At 40.4% G+C, this 16,453-nt stretch overlaps 1 protein-coding gene across 1 annotated transcript in view; it reads right to left on the reverse strand.

Annotated features, from left to right (window-relative positions):
* Positions 1–16,453, reverse strand: part of SHANK2 (SH3 and multiple ankyrin repeat domains 2) — a gene marked incomplete at both ends in the record, with an annotated part of 241,253 nt that overhangs the window by 28,305 nt on the left and 196,495 nt on the right. Inside the window, 2 exons of the mRNA XM_084208756.1 lie at positions 5,129–5,209; positions 6,947–7,082. Coding sequence (XP_084064882.1) covers positions 5,129–5,209; positions 6,947–7,082 — 217 coding nt within the window. The remainder of the gene's footprint in view (positions 1–5,128; positions 5,210–6,946; positions 7,083–16,453) is intronic.

Below are 16,453 nucleotides of genomic sequence, written 5' to 3' on the forward strand. Positions count from 1 at the left end.
AGAAAAGCCATTTAAAACCAAGCTCTCCACCAGCTGCATAAACTTATTATGAACAGAGTTAAATTTAAAATATTTTAAAATATTAATTTTGAAGCTCTGATACCTATTTTCCCGTCATGATGATGAAGATTATGACCTCAAACTTTTCCCTTAATCTTTCATTTTCAGAGTGTTTTCAAACCTTCATTTCAATTTGCTGCACAAATATCCTGGTTATTGTTCAGTATTAATGGAATCACATTTTAAGTGCTGCCTCCAGCAAATTGCTGCTACAACTCTTGGTTTACACATTGCCATAACTTACTCATACAATGGTTCCTGGAAAACTACAAGGCACAGGAAAGAAGAACACCTCTCCCCCATCCCAGGTATCCCACAAAATCCAGAAAGTAGTTTGGAAACACGACCCTTCCACAGACGCATTTCAAGGTTGGACGCTACCTCTGAGTCAGGCAACTACTGCAAGCAGAAAGTCAGTGGCACAGATGAAGTTAAATTTTAGTTAAATTTATGCTTTGTAACTGCAGTAAAATGACAGAACTGCCTATGCCATGCTGCTCCAAACATAAGGATTTTATCACCTTTTTAGGCACAAATACCCTATCTTCTATCCTGAATATCAAAAAATACAGCCTATGTCCTGTCCTGCCTTTCCCCTGCTTTCCCAATGAACCAGAACCCATCTCCAGAGATAACCAACAAGACCAGTCAGACAAGAACCACAGAAGCCATTATTGTTATCTTAATGCCTCCATCATCTCTGACCCAGAAAACTGAATTCGTGGTTGACAGAAGACTCTACACAACAACGCAAAGATTTTTTTTTATATGCTGCCAAAACATATTTTTCAGTAGCAATGTGGTTTATTCTGTCATAATCTCTGAATGGAGAATGGCAAATATCCCTAGCTGGAACCTCTGCTAACCACCTGAAAGGAGGTCAGGAAAGAGCAGGAAAATAAAGAGTGGAAAATAACCCAATTCCATCCTATTAAATGTCAAAAAGGGAAAGCTTCCTTGCTGAGAGAAGACACTGCCTACAGCCTAGATTTCCTTTCCATGACACTGAACCTCATCCAAGAGCAGGACACAGCCTGTTTTTCACCAGCTACCACCCAGGGGCTCAGGGAAGTGGGAGACTCTTCCTTGGGCCAGGCTCCATGAGAAGGTGGAAATGAACAGCCCCTGCTTGGGAGAGCTCACAGTCTAGGGAAGCAAAATGACATACAGGAGCATGGAAAAAGTACAGCTCAACACAAACAAACTCTCTGTACACAAAAATACATTCATGAAAACTATTAAAATAGCACTGCTATTTCTACCTGCCCCCCTGCCTCGCCATCAGTGCTGGGATGATTGCTCAGTGGGGATCTAGGGAAGGTGGGTCTTTTGGGAGAGATTTCAAGGAGAAGGTGGTAGGTGGCCTCATGAATCAGTCCAGGGAAGGCACTCCATGCATACAGGACAGCGTGGAAGATGTTCTACCAGACAGAGCAGCATTTCTGAGGGTGAGAAGCTCAGGTGTGGTGTGCAAGATCCCTGATTCCTGAGCCAGACACAGTGTGGGCATGGGAAAATGTGTGGCTGTTTGGGACACGAGCGGGGTCACTAATGTGGGACTGCACTGAGGGGTCACTGGCCACTAATTCTCTGTGGCTGCCAGTCAGCACAGGAACTGTGAGGAGATGAGATGGAAGGGGTTGGAGAAGAGTTGGGTACAGAGAAGGAAAAAAAAGGCAAGGTGAAGGAAAGGAGACAAAAGGAAGAAATGCAGGGGATATTTTCGAATGTGGTCTTCTGTTTGAGTTTCTTAGTGTGTTTGCAATTTATTAACTAAATAACTAAAAAAACATATACAATAATTAATGTACATTTGACACCATAAAATAAACTGGACCATATGCCAACATTTACATTGTTATTATCCTTCACTATGGAAAGGTGAGAAACAGGTTAAACAAGAGACAAAATGCTTCCCCTTACCCTTCTTCTTCCGTACTGAAGCTTGGAAATAGAAAGGGAAGGAACTGTGAATCAATTCTGAAGGTAATTTTTTATATGCTAAATCCTCGTCTGTCATTTTGAGTGCAAACATTATCCTTCCCTCTAAGATGCCAGTCTCTCCCTGCTCACCTCTGCTAAACAGGTATCTCTCAAACCACAGTAGATAAAATCTGCTTTTGCCAAGCTGTTTATCAGGGTTTCTGAGGGATTTCTCCCCTGCAGTTATTAGGGATACATGCAGATTTTTTTTTTCTAAGTTCTTTTTTAAAAGCAGTAAGTGGGGCAACTTATTGATACCAGGGCTGTCAAACTACGACAACATCAGGCATTCCCAAATCTTTGCGGATTGAAATGGAAAGGAATCATTAGCACACTTGCCATCTTTTGGATTAATTAATTTGAAAGAGAACAGCTCAGATGGTCTGCTCTGTATTGTGAAGAACAGAATAGCTCAAAACATGTCGATAAAACTGTAAGTAGGGTTCAGAGCCAGGCAAAGGAAGTGACTCTAATGACTGCAAGATGGATAATTTAAAAAAAAAAAAAGTTTACCTTAGCTAGAAGATATTACAAAACTATGCATTCTAAGGGAAAACAAATGGGGAGTGTCTATTTACATTTTTCTTCTGCTACGTAACAAGGGACATTCAATAAAATTAAAGGCATCACATTCAAAACCAATAAAAAGGAAATACATCTGTACACAGCACATAATTAGCCCATGGGATTCTTTGTCACGAGACATTATTGAGACCATGAGCTTCTCCAGCTCAGGAAAAAGGGTTACACATAGGTATTGATGAGAACATCCACAGTGCTTATTTATAGGCTCTTCCTATTTGGTTTGCACATATATGGCATGGAAAGGAATGCTTATTCATTAGAGAGTTTAATGGCTATAAAAATGTGGGTGTTCTCATAGCTCTTACAGATGTCCAATATATACACAAATACATAGAGGGATATATAAATTATAGATAAATACACACACACAAGCTGTGTTTCATGTCAGGAGACAACTTTTTACTGATGATAGGGACAACACTTTCCCTGTGGAAGCTTGTTCAGTTGCTGTGCAATTTAAGAATTCTTGTCCCTTCTGATAATAGCCCTTTTCCAGGGCAAATATGAAAATTGGTAGACCACAGATGTTATTTGGAACAGCAGTCACATTGTTTGCTAGGGTGGCAAATGTTCAGAGTCTCACAGAAGTAGCATTTCCAGACTTTTTTAGGAAGAAAGAAAATTTCTGCCACTACTACAGCTTTCCTAGGGCACAAACACCTCTGGAACACGGTGCAGGACTATTACTCAGAACAGAAAACTCCTGCCACTGCAATGTCTGCCCCATCTGGATAAAGGCATGAATGGGAAATGTGCTTTAAAATGAAAATTTGTCCCATGGCTGCTTGTTAAAGGAGTTGCAGTGGTTTCTGCCACTTGGTGAGGACAAACAGCAGAGCAAGGGCCACAGCTTGAGCAGGGGAGTGGGAAAGCTAAAATATGATGGCCTCCACTGGGGACATTACTATTAACAAGCTGTTCTCCTCTAGGAAAGTGCTGCTTCTGCTTTAAGATCAATATCTGCTGTGGAGGATTGAAAAGTCAGAGAAATAGAAGAATATCCTCAGCTTGAAAGCAATTGGCAGAAGAGGATAACAAAGGGGCAAAAATGGTGCTTAAGTATTGCTGTCCCCTTGGGAAAGGTGGTTGATAAACCAGCAAAGTTTTACAAGCTCTCAGCACTCCATGAAAGAAAAGAAAATGGAAAACACCCAGACCCACGAAGGGTGCTCCAGAAATAATATTTTACATTTTAATCTTGGAAGAAAAATGATGGAGCATTCACAAGCTGATGATACCTTGAGTTAAGCTCCTAAACTTCCTTGTATGTAAAAACCAAATTCTCTGAGACTTCCTGGAGCTAAATAATCAGACTGGGGTGGTTTTTTTTGGTCTTCATTTGGTTGTTAGACTGTAGAGAAGACCTACTTCAGCACCACTTTGCTGGGAGACTTCCCACTGGAGTTATGGGACTAGACTCACTAAAGGATGGATGGGGTCCATCTGCCCCAAAAAACACTGACTTACAGGGGAAAAAAGGGGCCACAAGGCTATGATTTCTTCTAGTTGGCCTTCAGATGAGTCCATGTCAGGAGAACCCCAAGATCATAAAATTAAGTATTTAATTGGAGAATTACATGGAAAAATGGTTTTATTGTGTGGATTATTATCATCTATTACTCTGCAGTGAGGGATGTGGTTTGGTTTTATACCCATTTCTCACTTGCTAAACACTCTGTTTTACTGTTATAGCCGCATAGAAATATGCACTGGGCTTTTCTCATTTTATATGGGATTTATTCATATTTCCATGTCTTAGTCTAGCTGCAGAAATTCTACCTTTTAATGACCTAACAGATTAAAACCAGGAAGAAAAGGACAATTACCTTCCTCATTTCTAGAAAATGAATACAAATTCCTGAAGAATTATGCATATCTAGAACGTGGATGATCAAGCAAAGGAATCTACAACCACATTTCTCAAAACTAGCAAATAAAAGACTGAATGCTCAATAATTTTTATTACCAATAGTGAGAGGAATTAAGTTTATATCATGCACAGAAGTCAAAGTGATATCATAATATGCACTTTTTCAGATCAAATGAAACAAGTTGAAGTTGAAGCTGCTTTAACACTGTCAGCTTTTAATAACAGCTTCTTGCAGCTTACCTTTATCCACTAATGAGAGGCCACAGAAATTTAAAATAAAACAATATTAGATGAACTGAAAATTTAGAAAGCAAAGCTAACAAAACATGATACAGCATTATTTTCTTTTATTTTCTTTTTTTTTTTTCTTTTTTGGTAGATGTGCCAAACTTTGATGATGCATAAAATGTATCAACATTCCCTTGCGCAGCAGTAAAGGCACAAGTCTCCACAAAAATCATTCATGCGAGTCATGCACATTTTGAACTCTCCAAAGATGCAGCATTCTTAAAACCTCCTCTGCTCTAGACACTGTACACAGTGCAGCTCCCTTCATCAATTTCACATAGAGACATATAGATATTTACATCTCCACCAAGCCAGCATGCTCGCCAAAAAACACTTTCTTACCAAGCTCTTCAAGCTCTGAGGTCATGGACTTAGAGCGCAGGGTCAGTGCAGTGGTTGGAGCTCGCTTAGGAGGTGGTGGGGCTGTGCATGGAACAGAAAAACACACAAGTGTCAGCCAAAACACACCCTCTGGAAGCCCTATGCTCACAGCCACAATTCTATAGCCATTTAAAAGAATAAGCTCCATGAAATAAGGCGAGAATAAATACCTACATGTGGACGAAAAAGCCCTGAGATGCTTTTCATGGACTGAATTTCTCCACTGTTTCTGGCTCTAGCGTAGGTTGCTTGACACATCCGCAAGCTTTTATGTAACAGGATACATAGAAACATTTAAAGCTAAATAACTGTGCACTTCTGTTTCCCAGCAGGAAAAGGGCTTTCTAGAGAAAGGACCTCGCAACAGTGGTGCCCCTTCTGAGGAATATGCAGGGCTAAAACCTCCTGGGCACCAGCCAAAATTAATTTAACCTTTGAAGAAACTGTTCAATCTGAGAAATACAGGAAAGAACATTCAAATGGATCTCAATTGTTAAGGTGACTCTAAGGAAAATGGGTGATCCTCAGAATATATAAGGTCTTAAAATATCCAGGCAATAATCTAGCCCAGAAACTACCATCTGTGCTTTAGTATCCTGGCAACAAATATTTCTGGTGGTCAGAAAAGATCATCTCATTCCAACCCCTCTGCCATAGGCAGGGGCACCTTCCACTATCCCAGGTTGCTCAAAGTCCCATCCATCCTGGCCCTGGACACTTCCAGGAGTGGGGTAGCCACAGCCTCTCTGGGCACCCTGTGCCAGGCCTCACCACCCCCACAGTAAAGAATTTCCCACTAATATTTAGCTTAAACCTGCTGCCTTTCAGTTTAAAGCATTGCCTCCTGTCCTGTCACTACATTTAAGGTCAATACAATACATACCAAAAGGCAGAGGCAAAAAAGGTTTAAAATGTGTGAACAGTATTTCCATCAAGCCAAAAATAATGCAGCACCATGCTGGGACATGATTTAGTTTAATACAGCCTTTCCCCTCCACCCCACAAACTGGTCTCACTCTTTTTTACTTTTTAATTATTATTATTTTAAATAAGCAGTAGAGGTGAAAAACACTTCCAGCACAGACAGAAAGTTGTAATTTTTTTGAGTAGGAGGGATCCTGCAGTGCCAGCTCCTCACCTGCCCCCGTGCTGAAGAGCCAGGTGTGTGAGTGAGAACTCAGGGGACTGTGGGAGGAACAGGAACTTTCAGCAATGTGCTGCAGCTGCAAGGAGCGCCAATGAGCAGCAGCAATCTTTCCTGCTTAATGATAATTATGAGGGCCTAATGACTTCCCAGCATAGCTGGGAAACCAAACTCTGGGGCATCTAAGGTGAAGGAAACAGTGTAAATTCCTTTGTTGTTTCCTCTTTTTTTTTGGGGTGAAGTTTTCGTGGGGTTTTTTTTGGATGGGTGGGTGAGAAACACTGCTAAACTACCCCCATTTCAAGTACATTTGAAATTAATAAAAGATCATCTCTTAGTGCTTCTCCTCTCTCACTAGTGCAAGAAATTTTACTACAAGATCCTCAAACATATACATGTGAAAAACTCATAAAGATGAATGCCAAGCATGATGAAAGAATATTGCCCTTTTGGCCACTTGTTAATGTCTAACCCAACAGAATTAAATCACTCCAAATTAAACAAGAACAGGGCATTTCAAATTTGAGAAGCAAAGTCTAATAAATCAGAATTTAGAAAACAGAAATTTCATGCCCATACTTAGTTTTCTGTGAAGGAAGAGCAGAAGAGTCCATGAGGAAGAGAGAAAAATGTACCTTTCTTCCTTGCTGTGTCATCTGGATCAAGATTCCTGGTTACTGTGACAACCTTCAGCACGAGGTGATTGCCCCCCTGTCGAATCATGTTCACCACCTGCCTGTGGCCAACTTTCACTACGTTCTCATTATTAACCTGCACAGAAAGGAAGGAGTCCTTTAGACCAAAATGCAGAAAATTTTTGTTCTATCATTTTTATAAAAAGAACGTGGAAGGAACAGATAGAAACAGAATTTCTGGTTACTGCCTTTTAATGAAATATGTATTTAAGGAACAGTACATAGCTGACATGATGACCAGAAAACAAAGCTACTCCTTTGGGACATGCACATCTAATAAATTCAAGCAAATCCTGCCCTTTACATATTTTATTTACAATGACTAGCGTTTTCCTTCTGCAAGTTTCTGGAAGGATCTCCTGTCCTGGAAGCAAAGGCAAGAGGGCCATAGGAGGCCCAAAGAGTGTCCATGGGAAAAGAAGAGTTAAATACACAAAGCCCTGAGCAGTTATTGTGGTTATGCCAATTAAACTTCAAACTGTACTGCAACAAGACATAGCTTAGGAAAAAAAAAAAAACACACAAAAAAAAAATATATACACTCTCAGTAATTTCTAGTGCTAAATCATCCTTTTTGCTGGATTTGTCTTTTCATAATATCAATTAATAGACATAGAAGAAAGCAGACGCATAAAAACTGTAAATAAGCACAGCAAAAGTAATTTATTTATTCATTCAATCTATAAGGAGTCACTGAAAGTTATCTGAAATTTGAATTATGACAACATGTAAGACTGAAGTGCTGCCTGTGCTATTTGAACATAAAAGATATTGAGGAATGGAGGAAGAGCTGCTGCCAGGATACATGCTGGGAAGTTGATCTCTCTCCAAAATTCCACTGACTCAGTAATATTTCACTGAGATCACTCAATGCCTCCCAAAATGAACAGTCATTTTCAAAGTACGTGTTTTTAGCCTCCTCTATTTATTCTGACAGGCTGGGCATCTCACACTCTGAAGGATTTACAGTTCAGAGCAGAGTCTCTCATTAAATATTATTGCTGTTTAGCAGAACAAACAGCACGAGCTGCCCCACTCCAACTTGAAATCATTTTCCCATCCATTGTCTGGAAGGAAAACCTTCCCTTTTTTTAGGCTTCAGCTGAGCCAAATGCATTTTAATGAACCAGTGCATTGGTAAACCATCTTTTCAGCAGAGTGCTGCAGTGGGAGCCTCCAGGACGAGCTGTGTGCTCAGTGCCTGAGCTCGGGGTGCTTTTGGAGATGCTTTTTTGGTTCCATGCACTGTGACGTAGGTGGAACACATGCTGAACATCCAGACCTGTTGAGCAGGCAAAGACGAAGTTCTCTTGTTCTGTAGGTGGAGGGTATAAAAGAATATTGATTTAAATAGGACTCTTGCTGGTTTGCTTTATTTTACACCTCCTTAGCATCTGGTATTTAATTCCAAGAGATATTTATTTAGCTGGACCAATGACATCTAAATTTAATCTGTCTAAAATACTGAAGCAAACAGCGTTATCCATTTACTTCTGAATTCCTTCCATTATTAAAGCCTCAAACAGGTAATTCTTTTTCACAGGAAAAAAAAAATCATGTAATTAAAAATTATGGAATTGCATCCACTCTATTTTTACTGGAATTAAATTTCATCTTGGAAGCCAGTAAGGATTACCATGTAATCCGTAATGCTGTCAAAAAATAGAGCCCTCCAAATAAATCAAAAGTCAATATTAATCAAACACATGTACACTTCACTAGTGTAAAGTGATAAATGTGTAATATGATAAACAGCTTATGCAGCATCCCATCTGTTCCATCGTTCTGTGCAATGATATTTAACATTTAGAGCAGGAGCAAATATATACAACACATTTTTTAAAGCTGCCTCAGAAACAGAACCTGTAAATGACTGTTTATAGCAGCTTTGTTGAAAAGGCACAGTTACAAAAGCTGGGACTGAAAGGATTGATCCGAAAATAAATAAAATAAAAATATTGATAGGAGAGCTGGAGGTTCTTTAACTCGGAGTCCTGCAGAAATACTAGAGAACAAAAGAATCATGGAACCAGAAGAGCAGAACCTCATCTTAACAGTCTTTAGCACCTCAGGGGGTAAAACTCGAGCATGATTACATAGTAATAACTTGGGAATTGTCAATAGCTTATAAGTGACATTATTTCTTTTACCCTTCTTCAATATTTCATCCAGAAGCCAAATGGCTGCAGGAAGGGTTGTTAAGCAGTGAGACGCCAGAGTTCAAGCAGGTTTGTCTGACAGTTTTAGTTTGATTTATTCAACAAAACTTTTCCAGGTGTGAGTAATTTGAGGCAAATCTCTCTCGACTTCCACTTCAAGCTTTGGCAAGGGGGAGTTTGTAAACCAGTAAAGCAGGTATCTATTCCCACTGTGCCAATTCATTTCATAATCACCTGTCCTCTCCGTATTAAATGTAATCCCACTCTTTAAACACTCAAAAACTTCTTTTTGTTTTAGCAGCTCGGAGTCTGGAAGGAAGCTCTAAAAACAGAGTAAAGTTGTTTTCCAGGCACAAATTTGTCTTTCCCTCTTTTTTAACCCGATCTTTCTGCATATTTTCTGCAATCTTTCACTGCAAAACCTTATTTTGTTCTTATTTTCCTTCTACAATTCCACAAAACATTATTCTGCCATGTCCTTCATAAAAAAGTGAAAATAGATAATAGAAATAGACATGTGAGGAGGCTGGGTCTATGCTGTATCAATGAAATCTGGTCATGCAAAAAACAAAATGTAAGGAAAACTGTCCTTTGGGACACCTCACAATTTCAACAGCTCTACTCTATCCTCTTTGGGCTCTTGGGAAAAGCCTCAGAATTCTGTATTTTTGAAAATCTTTCTTTATTATCATCCGCTTACTGGGCAGTGGGATGCAAATTACTTTGAGAGAATTAACTGATGAAGTAATATGATCTCATGAATGTCTTTAAAAATAGTCTAAACAGGCTGGCTAAAAACTTTTTTTTCCCTTGAAATGCAGTTATGCACTAGGTTGAAAAATAATAGAATATAATAAAATGTAATATAATACAGTACAATATAATAAAATTTAATATACTAAAATACAATATAATAGTAAAATAACCTGCACATTGTAAGCTGGCAGATGCATGAGCTAGAACACATTCACCAGAGCAGCCTTCCTGTAGGAAGGTGCAAAAGGAAAAAAATAACCACTAGCAGAGAAAGAGAGTTTTGCAGAATTTGTTCTCTTAATTAAAAAAAAAAAGGATTAAAAAAAATCTTGATTTCTTCAATGCATCATCCTAATCCTTCCATTACCAAAACATTCCCTCGGTGGAAAAGGCAGTCAATCATTTTTAACAGCAATTAAGTAGACAGAACTCCATTGTTATGCTTGGGATGCCCATTGCAGAATGGTTGAAGTTGGGAATCACATCCTCCCAGAAGAAGCTTCTCAGAAGCTCTTCCTCATCCACTGAACTACTTGGAAAAAAAACCCCAACAAACCCCCAAACCCGTTACACACACTTACAACCCCCTGCCTACACACTTTTTAAAATTCACCCTTTTTGATAAATATTTCACACACACAAACCCAATCACAATTTGTACCAGTGAAAATAAATAGCTCCCAAGTGATTTTGCAGGCTCAAATTATGCTTCTGCATTTCAAGTAACCACAGAGCTGTGCACGTGGCACTGCCTGTCAGCAGCCAGTAAGAGTTTCCCATCTGGAGACTCAAATGTGAGAGGAAGAAAGACACAGTGACCCAGAGACTTTTGGGGAGGTTATTTATGCTCTCAGTGTACCCACAGTGCCAACCCAGGGGTCGCCCACTGAAAACCAGCAAGGGGTTGTGGTATTTGGGGCCATACTGGGAGGGGCTGGAGCAGCATTTCGCACAAACCAGCACAAATGTCCCAGATTTGCACCTAAGAAGAATATTTAGTGTCAAAAACTCTATTATTTTGTCTTCTAAATTCATTCTAAAGCTGGATTTAACGGGCTCATGGACAGCACAAGGGTACATAGTGAATCCAGAAAGGCTTCTGTGAAAGTAATTTTGAGCAAATTCTGTTGGCAGCATACTTCTTATTGAGCATCCCAGGAAAGGACTGAATGCAAAAAAAACACAGATCCAAAGGAGGAGGCAAGTTAAAAAGGTCCAAAGCCAAAAGATGCTTTGGTGTAATGACATTTTATGTGCTTACAAAATGCACTTCACCACAAATGATATCAAGATTCACTGTCTCAAAAAGCTAGCACATGACTTTAACCTGTGTCTTGGATTAAATAGAAATTAATAATATAATATATAAATGAGTCCCATAATGGGAGTTAATTTATTAATTTGTCTCTGCAAACCCAATTATTCCCATCCCACCACAGAAGCTTAAATAGAGAGAAGAAAATGGCTTCAGTCCACCAGGCTCCAACTATTCATTTATTTTAACAGTTTCTGAAACAGGCCTTGAAGAGTCTCTGGAAAATTCCTGAAGATTTTCTAATAGAAATGGGAAGTTTGTTTACATTCTGATCTCCCACATAAACATCACTGATTCTCACAGGTGTTTAACCATATCCCATTTAATCTACTTTGGTTTAAAAGATGCTTCAGAGGCTTCAAGCACTCTGTTGATCTAAAAGGTGCTTTAAAAAGAAAAAAAACCAACAAAAAGCTTCACAGAAGCAGGGATACAAGGATGTGGAAATTCCAGCTGAATCTTCATTAATGATGTTTTTGCAGTAATCCACCTGATTTGCCTGCCCTGGTGCATGGGATGATGTAAAGATGAAGCCAGTGAGCATGGAATTGGACTAGGTGATCAAAGGAGGTGACCTCCCACCTGAATCCTGTCAATTATGGGGTTTCTCCTGAAGAAGAAATATTATTAGGAAGTATTTGACAGCCTTTCAGAAAAAAAAGGACATATGAATTAAGGGAAAAACATCAAAATCATTCGTAGCCTTGCTACAGTATAAATGTCGTGGCATCAACTCAAATATTGGGGCACACAAACAAGAGATAAGATGCCTGAAAGAAAACACCCTGTGGAGAGAGAATGTACTGAAGTTTTGGATTCCATCCTGTCAACACATTTGCCCCTGATTGCACATGGGGAATGTTGTGCCTTCTCTGCTGCAGCTTCTGTGGCAAAGGGAGATGTCACTGCCTGGTGCTTGTTCTGGGTGAGGGCAGCAGGACAGGCTGGAGCCTGATGGAGCCTGGGATCTGCATGGCTGCTCCAGCCAGGCAAAGACTTTTCCCTGGGCTCATCCAGCAGTGGCAGAAATGCTGAGGGATGTGGTCTCTGCCTGGAGACAGCAGAGCTGTCGAGGAAGGGCTCAGCCACTTCATCCCCACAAGTCACACCAAAGCTGCAGTTGCACTCAGGAGCATCTATTTCTGAGAGAGGCACTGGAAAGAAGAGGCATCTCAGATCATAAACTCCAGACTCCTTGGTTGCCATGGCAACTGCATCACAAAATTTGTTTCTTAACATTTAGCCAAGCTCCATCTCGGAACTTCTCAGTTTTCTTGTCCCTGCTATTCCTGTTAGGCCCAGAACCTCTGAGAAGAAGCGCTATTTTTTGTAATTTCTGTCCTGGGTGTAACCAGTTTGTACTATTTTTTTCCTGTGTAAAGCTACCAAAAGCATAAATAGACTTTATTTTCCCCTTACTTTCCCAGCATTCTACAAACATATGTGGGAGTTATGTCCTGCCTTGGTCAAACACATGTTTTGATAATATGGCAAAGTTGAAAACCTGAATGGAGCGTAACAGCTGTCAGTCTTTCAAAGACCTTTTAAATTTTTTTTTTAATGTATCTAACTTTAGTCAAACCAAGCTATAAAGATGGTCATACACTCATCTGTGTTTCACCCACCTCAGACTGGCCTCATGCCAGTGTCTGATCCCCCTCAAGGGGAATGCACAACTTGTTTACTTCTAGTAAGTACAAACTCACTGGATTAGTTTGGGATCAAAGCTGATACCCCAAAAAAGCAGCAGATGGGTTAAGGGCTGCTTTTCCTCTCTTATCCATAGCACAATTTAAAAGGCAGAACTGTGTTAAATTAGCACTCTTATCTAAAATTTTGGATTTTGCATACTTATATCTAACCTGAAAGCTGTTGCAAGTGACTTCCATCCTCATGAGACTACACAGAACATTTAAACATCACTCAATTCCTTGGACCCTCTCCTACTAAAAATAATGGCCTCCATTAATTAGTGCCTGTTCCTGTCTTGAATCCTTTGGTTTAAGTCACATTTCATTGGAGAGGTTCAATTAACTTTATTGCAGTTGATTGAACTGCAGTGTTCCGCAATCAATTAAGTGGCACTTAAGATGAATTTGTCCAATGTCTGCCAGGTGCAAGAGGTGGCAGCTTCTCATGTTTGAACTTCTCTCAGGGAAAAAAAATATCCAATGAGCTGGGAACATCTGTTTTGCTTCTTTTTTCCTTAAAATAAACTCACTGAAGATAAGTCGATAACTATTTTTCCCCCCACATTCCAATTCTCAAAAAAAAAAAGTACTAGTTTAAAATTCAGTGAAATGAAAATTAAGTTTGCAGTGCAACAGAGAGTACCTTTACATTATTCATCTTGTGAACATGCCTCCTATATTGAATTTGTTCTCATAGCCTATAAATTATGGTACATAGACAGCACCAAAAATAGGGTACCAAAAATAGCAAACTAGAGGTCACCCATATGGTAAAGAAACCTCTCTAGCATGTCTGCCCTTCACAGATTAAAGCATGCACGAAAATCTAAAACTGCTTAACCACTGCAACCAGAGCTGCTTCCATCTCTTTCCCCTGGCACATCCAGTCATCCTCCTCTGTTGGGGGTGCTCCAGGGAAAGGGAAAGGGAAAGGGAAAGGGAAAGGGAAAGGGAAAGGGAAAGGGAAAGGGAAAAGGATCCAAACTGCTCCTTCAAGCAGTGGCAAAACAAACTCCCATCCCTCCATGCTCCTCTGATGGCCAGTCACCCAACATCCCAGTTTGCTGCTCCCTCCGCACAGTCACTGATGCTTCACAAGGCTCTTCTGATAAACTGACTCCAGAGGGAAAAAAATAATCAAACTTGAGAGGATAATTTTGGTCTGGATCACAGACTGTCACTGTGATCTGAGAGCTGGGCCAGCTCAGTGTGGCACAGCAGGTGGAGCTGCTCTGCTGATGAGTTTTGGATGAGCCTCCTTTCGGCCCCTGTTGCCTCTGTCAGCTCCTCTGGGACAACTCCTCCAGGGCAGCAGGAAGAACAGGATTCCCTTTGGGCAGAGTGCATGTCCAAGCCAGGCCCATCCCTGGAGCAGCTCCATCTCCTCCTGTGCTGCTGTGTGGGTCAGGGATGGGGAGCAGAGGGAGCTGAGGCAGCATTACCATTCCCGCTGTGCCCTCGAAACATCGCCCACCTGCACACCCTGCCCCCAAAGGGATGAAGGGCTTCAGACCCCCATGAAACAATTCCCACCCCAACGCTGGAGGAAAACAGGAGGCTGTGTTCCACCCTAAAAATATCATAGTTTTTCAAATGGGGAGTTACAGTGCTGTTATGCAAGCACTGGGAGGACAATGGATCTTTATTTGAATTCTGAATGAACCACTTGATAAGTATTTACAGGAGGTAGAAGCTCTCAGGCTGAGCCCTTCTATTTTTAAAGCTGTGCATACCTACACTAAAGACCATTAGGCAGAGAATTCTAAAATATGGATCAAAATATAGATCTCTTTATGAGCATTAATAATACAGCCCAATATTCATTTACATTAGGTAAGCACCCTAAGTCAGGCAACACAATTTAAAATTAAACCCTGTACATGGGATATAAACCGCCTGGTTTTGTACATTTCAATGATTTTCTGTTAAAACCTTCCCAGAGATTACACAGATATATTGACAGAAAGTGTTGTCATCATGTGTTGATAATCTATATTTCCTCCTCCCACATACAGTCACTTTCCAGAAAATGCATCTGCTCTAAGAACAATATTTAAAAAAAAATGTATTGCTCATGCATCCCTCTTTATGCAGGAAAGCCTAATCTTAGAGCAGATGGAGATAATTCTTCCTTAAAGCCACGTTAGTTTTAACAAGGCTGCCTTAAACTTGGAATCCCTTGGAAATTTAATTTGGGGGCCATGGGAATGAGGACTGAAGTCTGGGCCTGAGGAGTGTCTAAGCACATACAAAATAATCAAACTCACATAAAAAATGTTTTCTTTGTTAGATCAAAATGAAGAAACACCCATCAGTCAGCCGCTGATATGCGAGTGTCCTACTTCAATTTAGAAAATTTCTGATTGCACCAACCATACTGCAGCTTTGTGTGTGTTTTATGTCAGACTTCCCAAATTGAAGATAAACCCCAAGAAGAGATATCAGTGGTGGAGTCATTGCACAGCATAGTTACATGGAAATGCTCAGTGTAAAACAACCTCAATAGAGCATCCAAATCTATAGGCACAATTGTAATGTAAAACAGACAGGAGACACAAATTCCATGTTACACAACATTAACTCAACAAAAGCAACCCAAGACAACTTTCACAGCTCTTTTTAAAGAAAACAAACTTGTTTATAAGAGCAACTTCATTAATTCATAATAAGGCTTTTTGTTACCACTTCAAACAAGCGACATTCTAATTTACTTACTCTCCACACAGAATAACCACTTTTTATCTTCTCAAGAAAGAGTACAAGTGCAAAAAGCTCCTCTGTTAAGAGGGAATGATTTATTTTGGTGAGTGAACAAGCATCAGAGGAGGATAACAGCAGATTCCTCACAGCATTTTGTCACAGCGAATAAGAATCATCAACAAACCTTTCATTAGGTTTGATTTTGTTTGTAAATAATTTGGAAATAAAAATCTATTTTGGGATGATCTGGTGACTCACCGAGCACGAGGCAATTTCCTGCCCTTTAAAGACGCCCCACCTTGGCTACAGAGAGAACCAGTCCTAAGGGAACACACTCCCAGCAAAAGGCAGAAGCAGTGGAGCAAGGCTTTGCCTTCTGCACTGCTCCCAGCCCACAGCAGCCAGAGATGCTGCAGCCTCTCCTTCGGGGACATTTGCTCCACAGTCTGGTTCTGTATCCAAACAAAGCTTTGAAAACTCCTTTGGAGACACTTCCTGCCTTCTAGTGGCCAGAAGGAAGCCAAAGCTGTCACCTGCTTCCTTTCAGCACCCGGAGCCAGCAGCACCATGGTCAGCTGGGGGATGCTGGGGGCGAGTCTGTGCTGTTACACACTGACAGTTCATTTCATTTCCCTCAAGAGCTGCACAACCTCATGCCAACAAAGCAGCTCAGCAGAAGAGCCTTGTGGAGATAAGCATGCCCCAAACCTGAGCACAGGCAGTGAAGAGAGGGAGACAATGCCAAACAAAGCCCAAGCAACAACAACATAACAGGATTTTCAGTCAGAAAGCAGCAGCTTCATTTGTACCAACAGTAATTTTAGAA

The sequence above is a fragment of the Fringilla coelebs genome (assembly GCF_963513975.1).
Source record: "Fringilla coelebs genome assembly, chromosome: 6".
In the NCBI taxonomy this organism is placed as follows: Eukaryota; Metazoa; Chordata; class Aves; order Passeriformes; family Fringillidae; genus Fringilla; species Fringilla coelebs.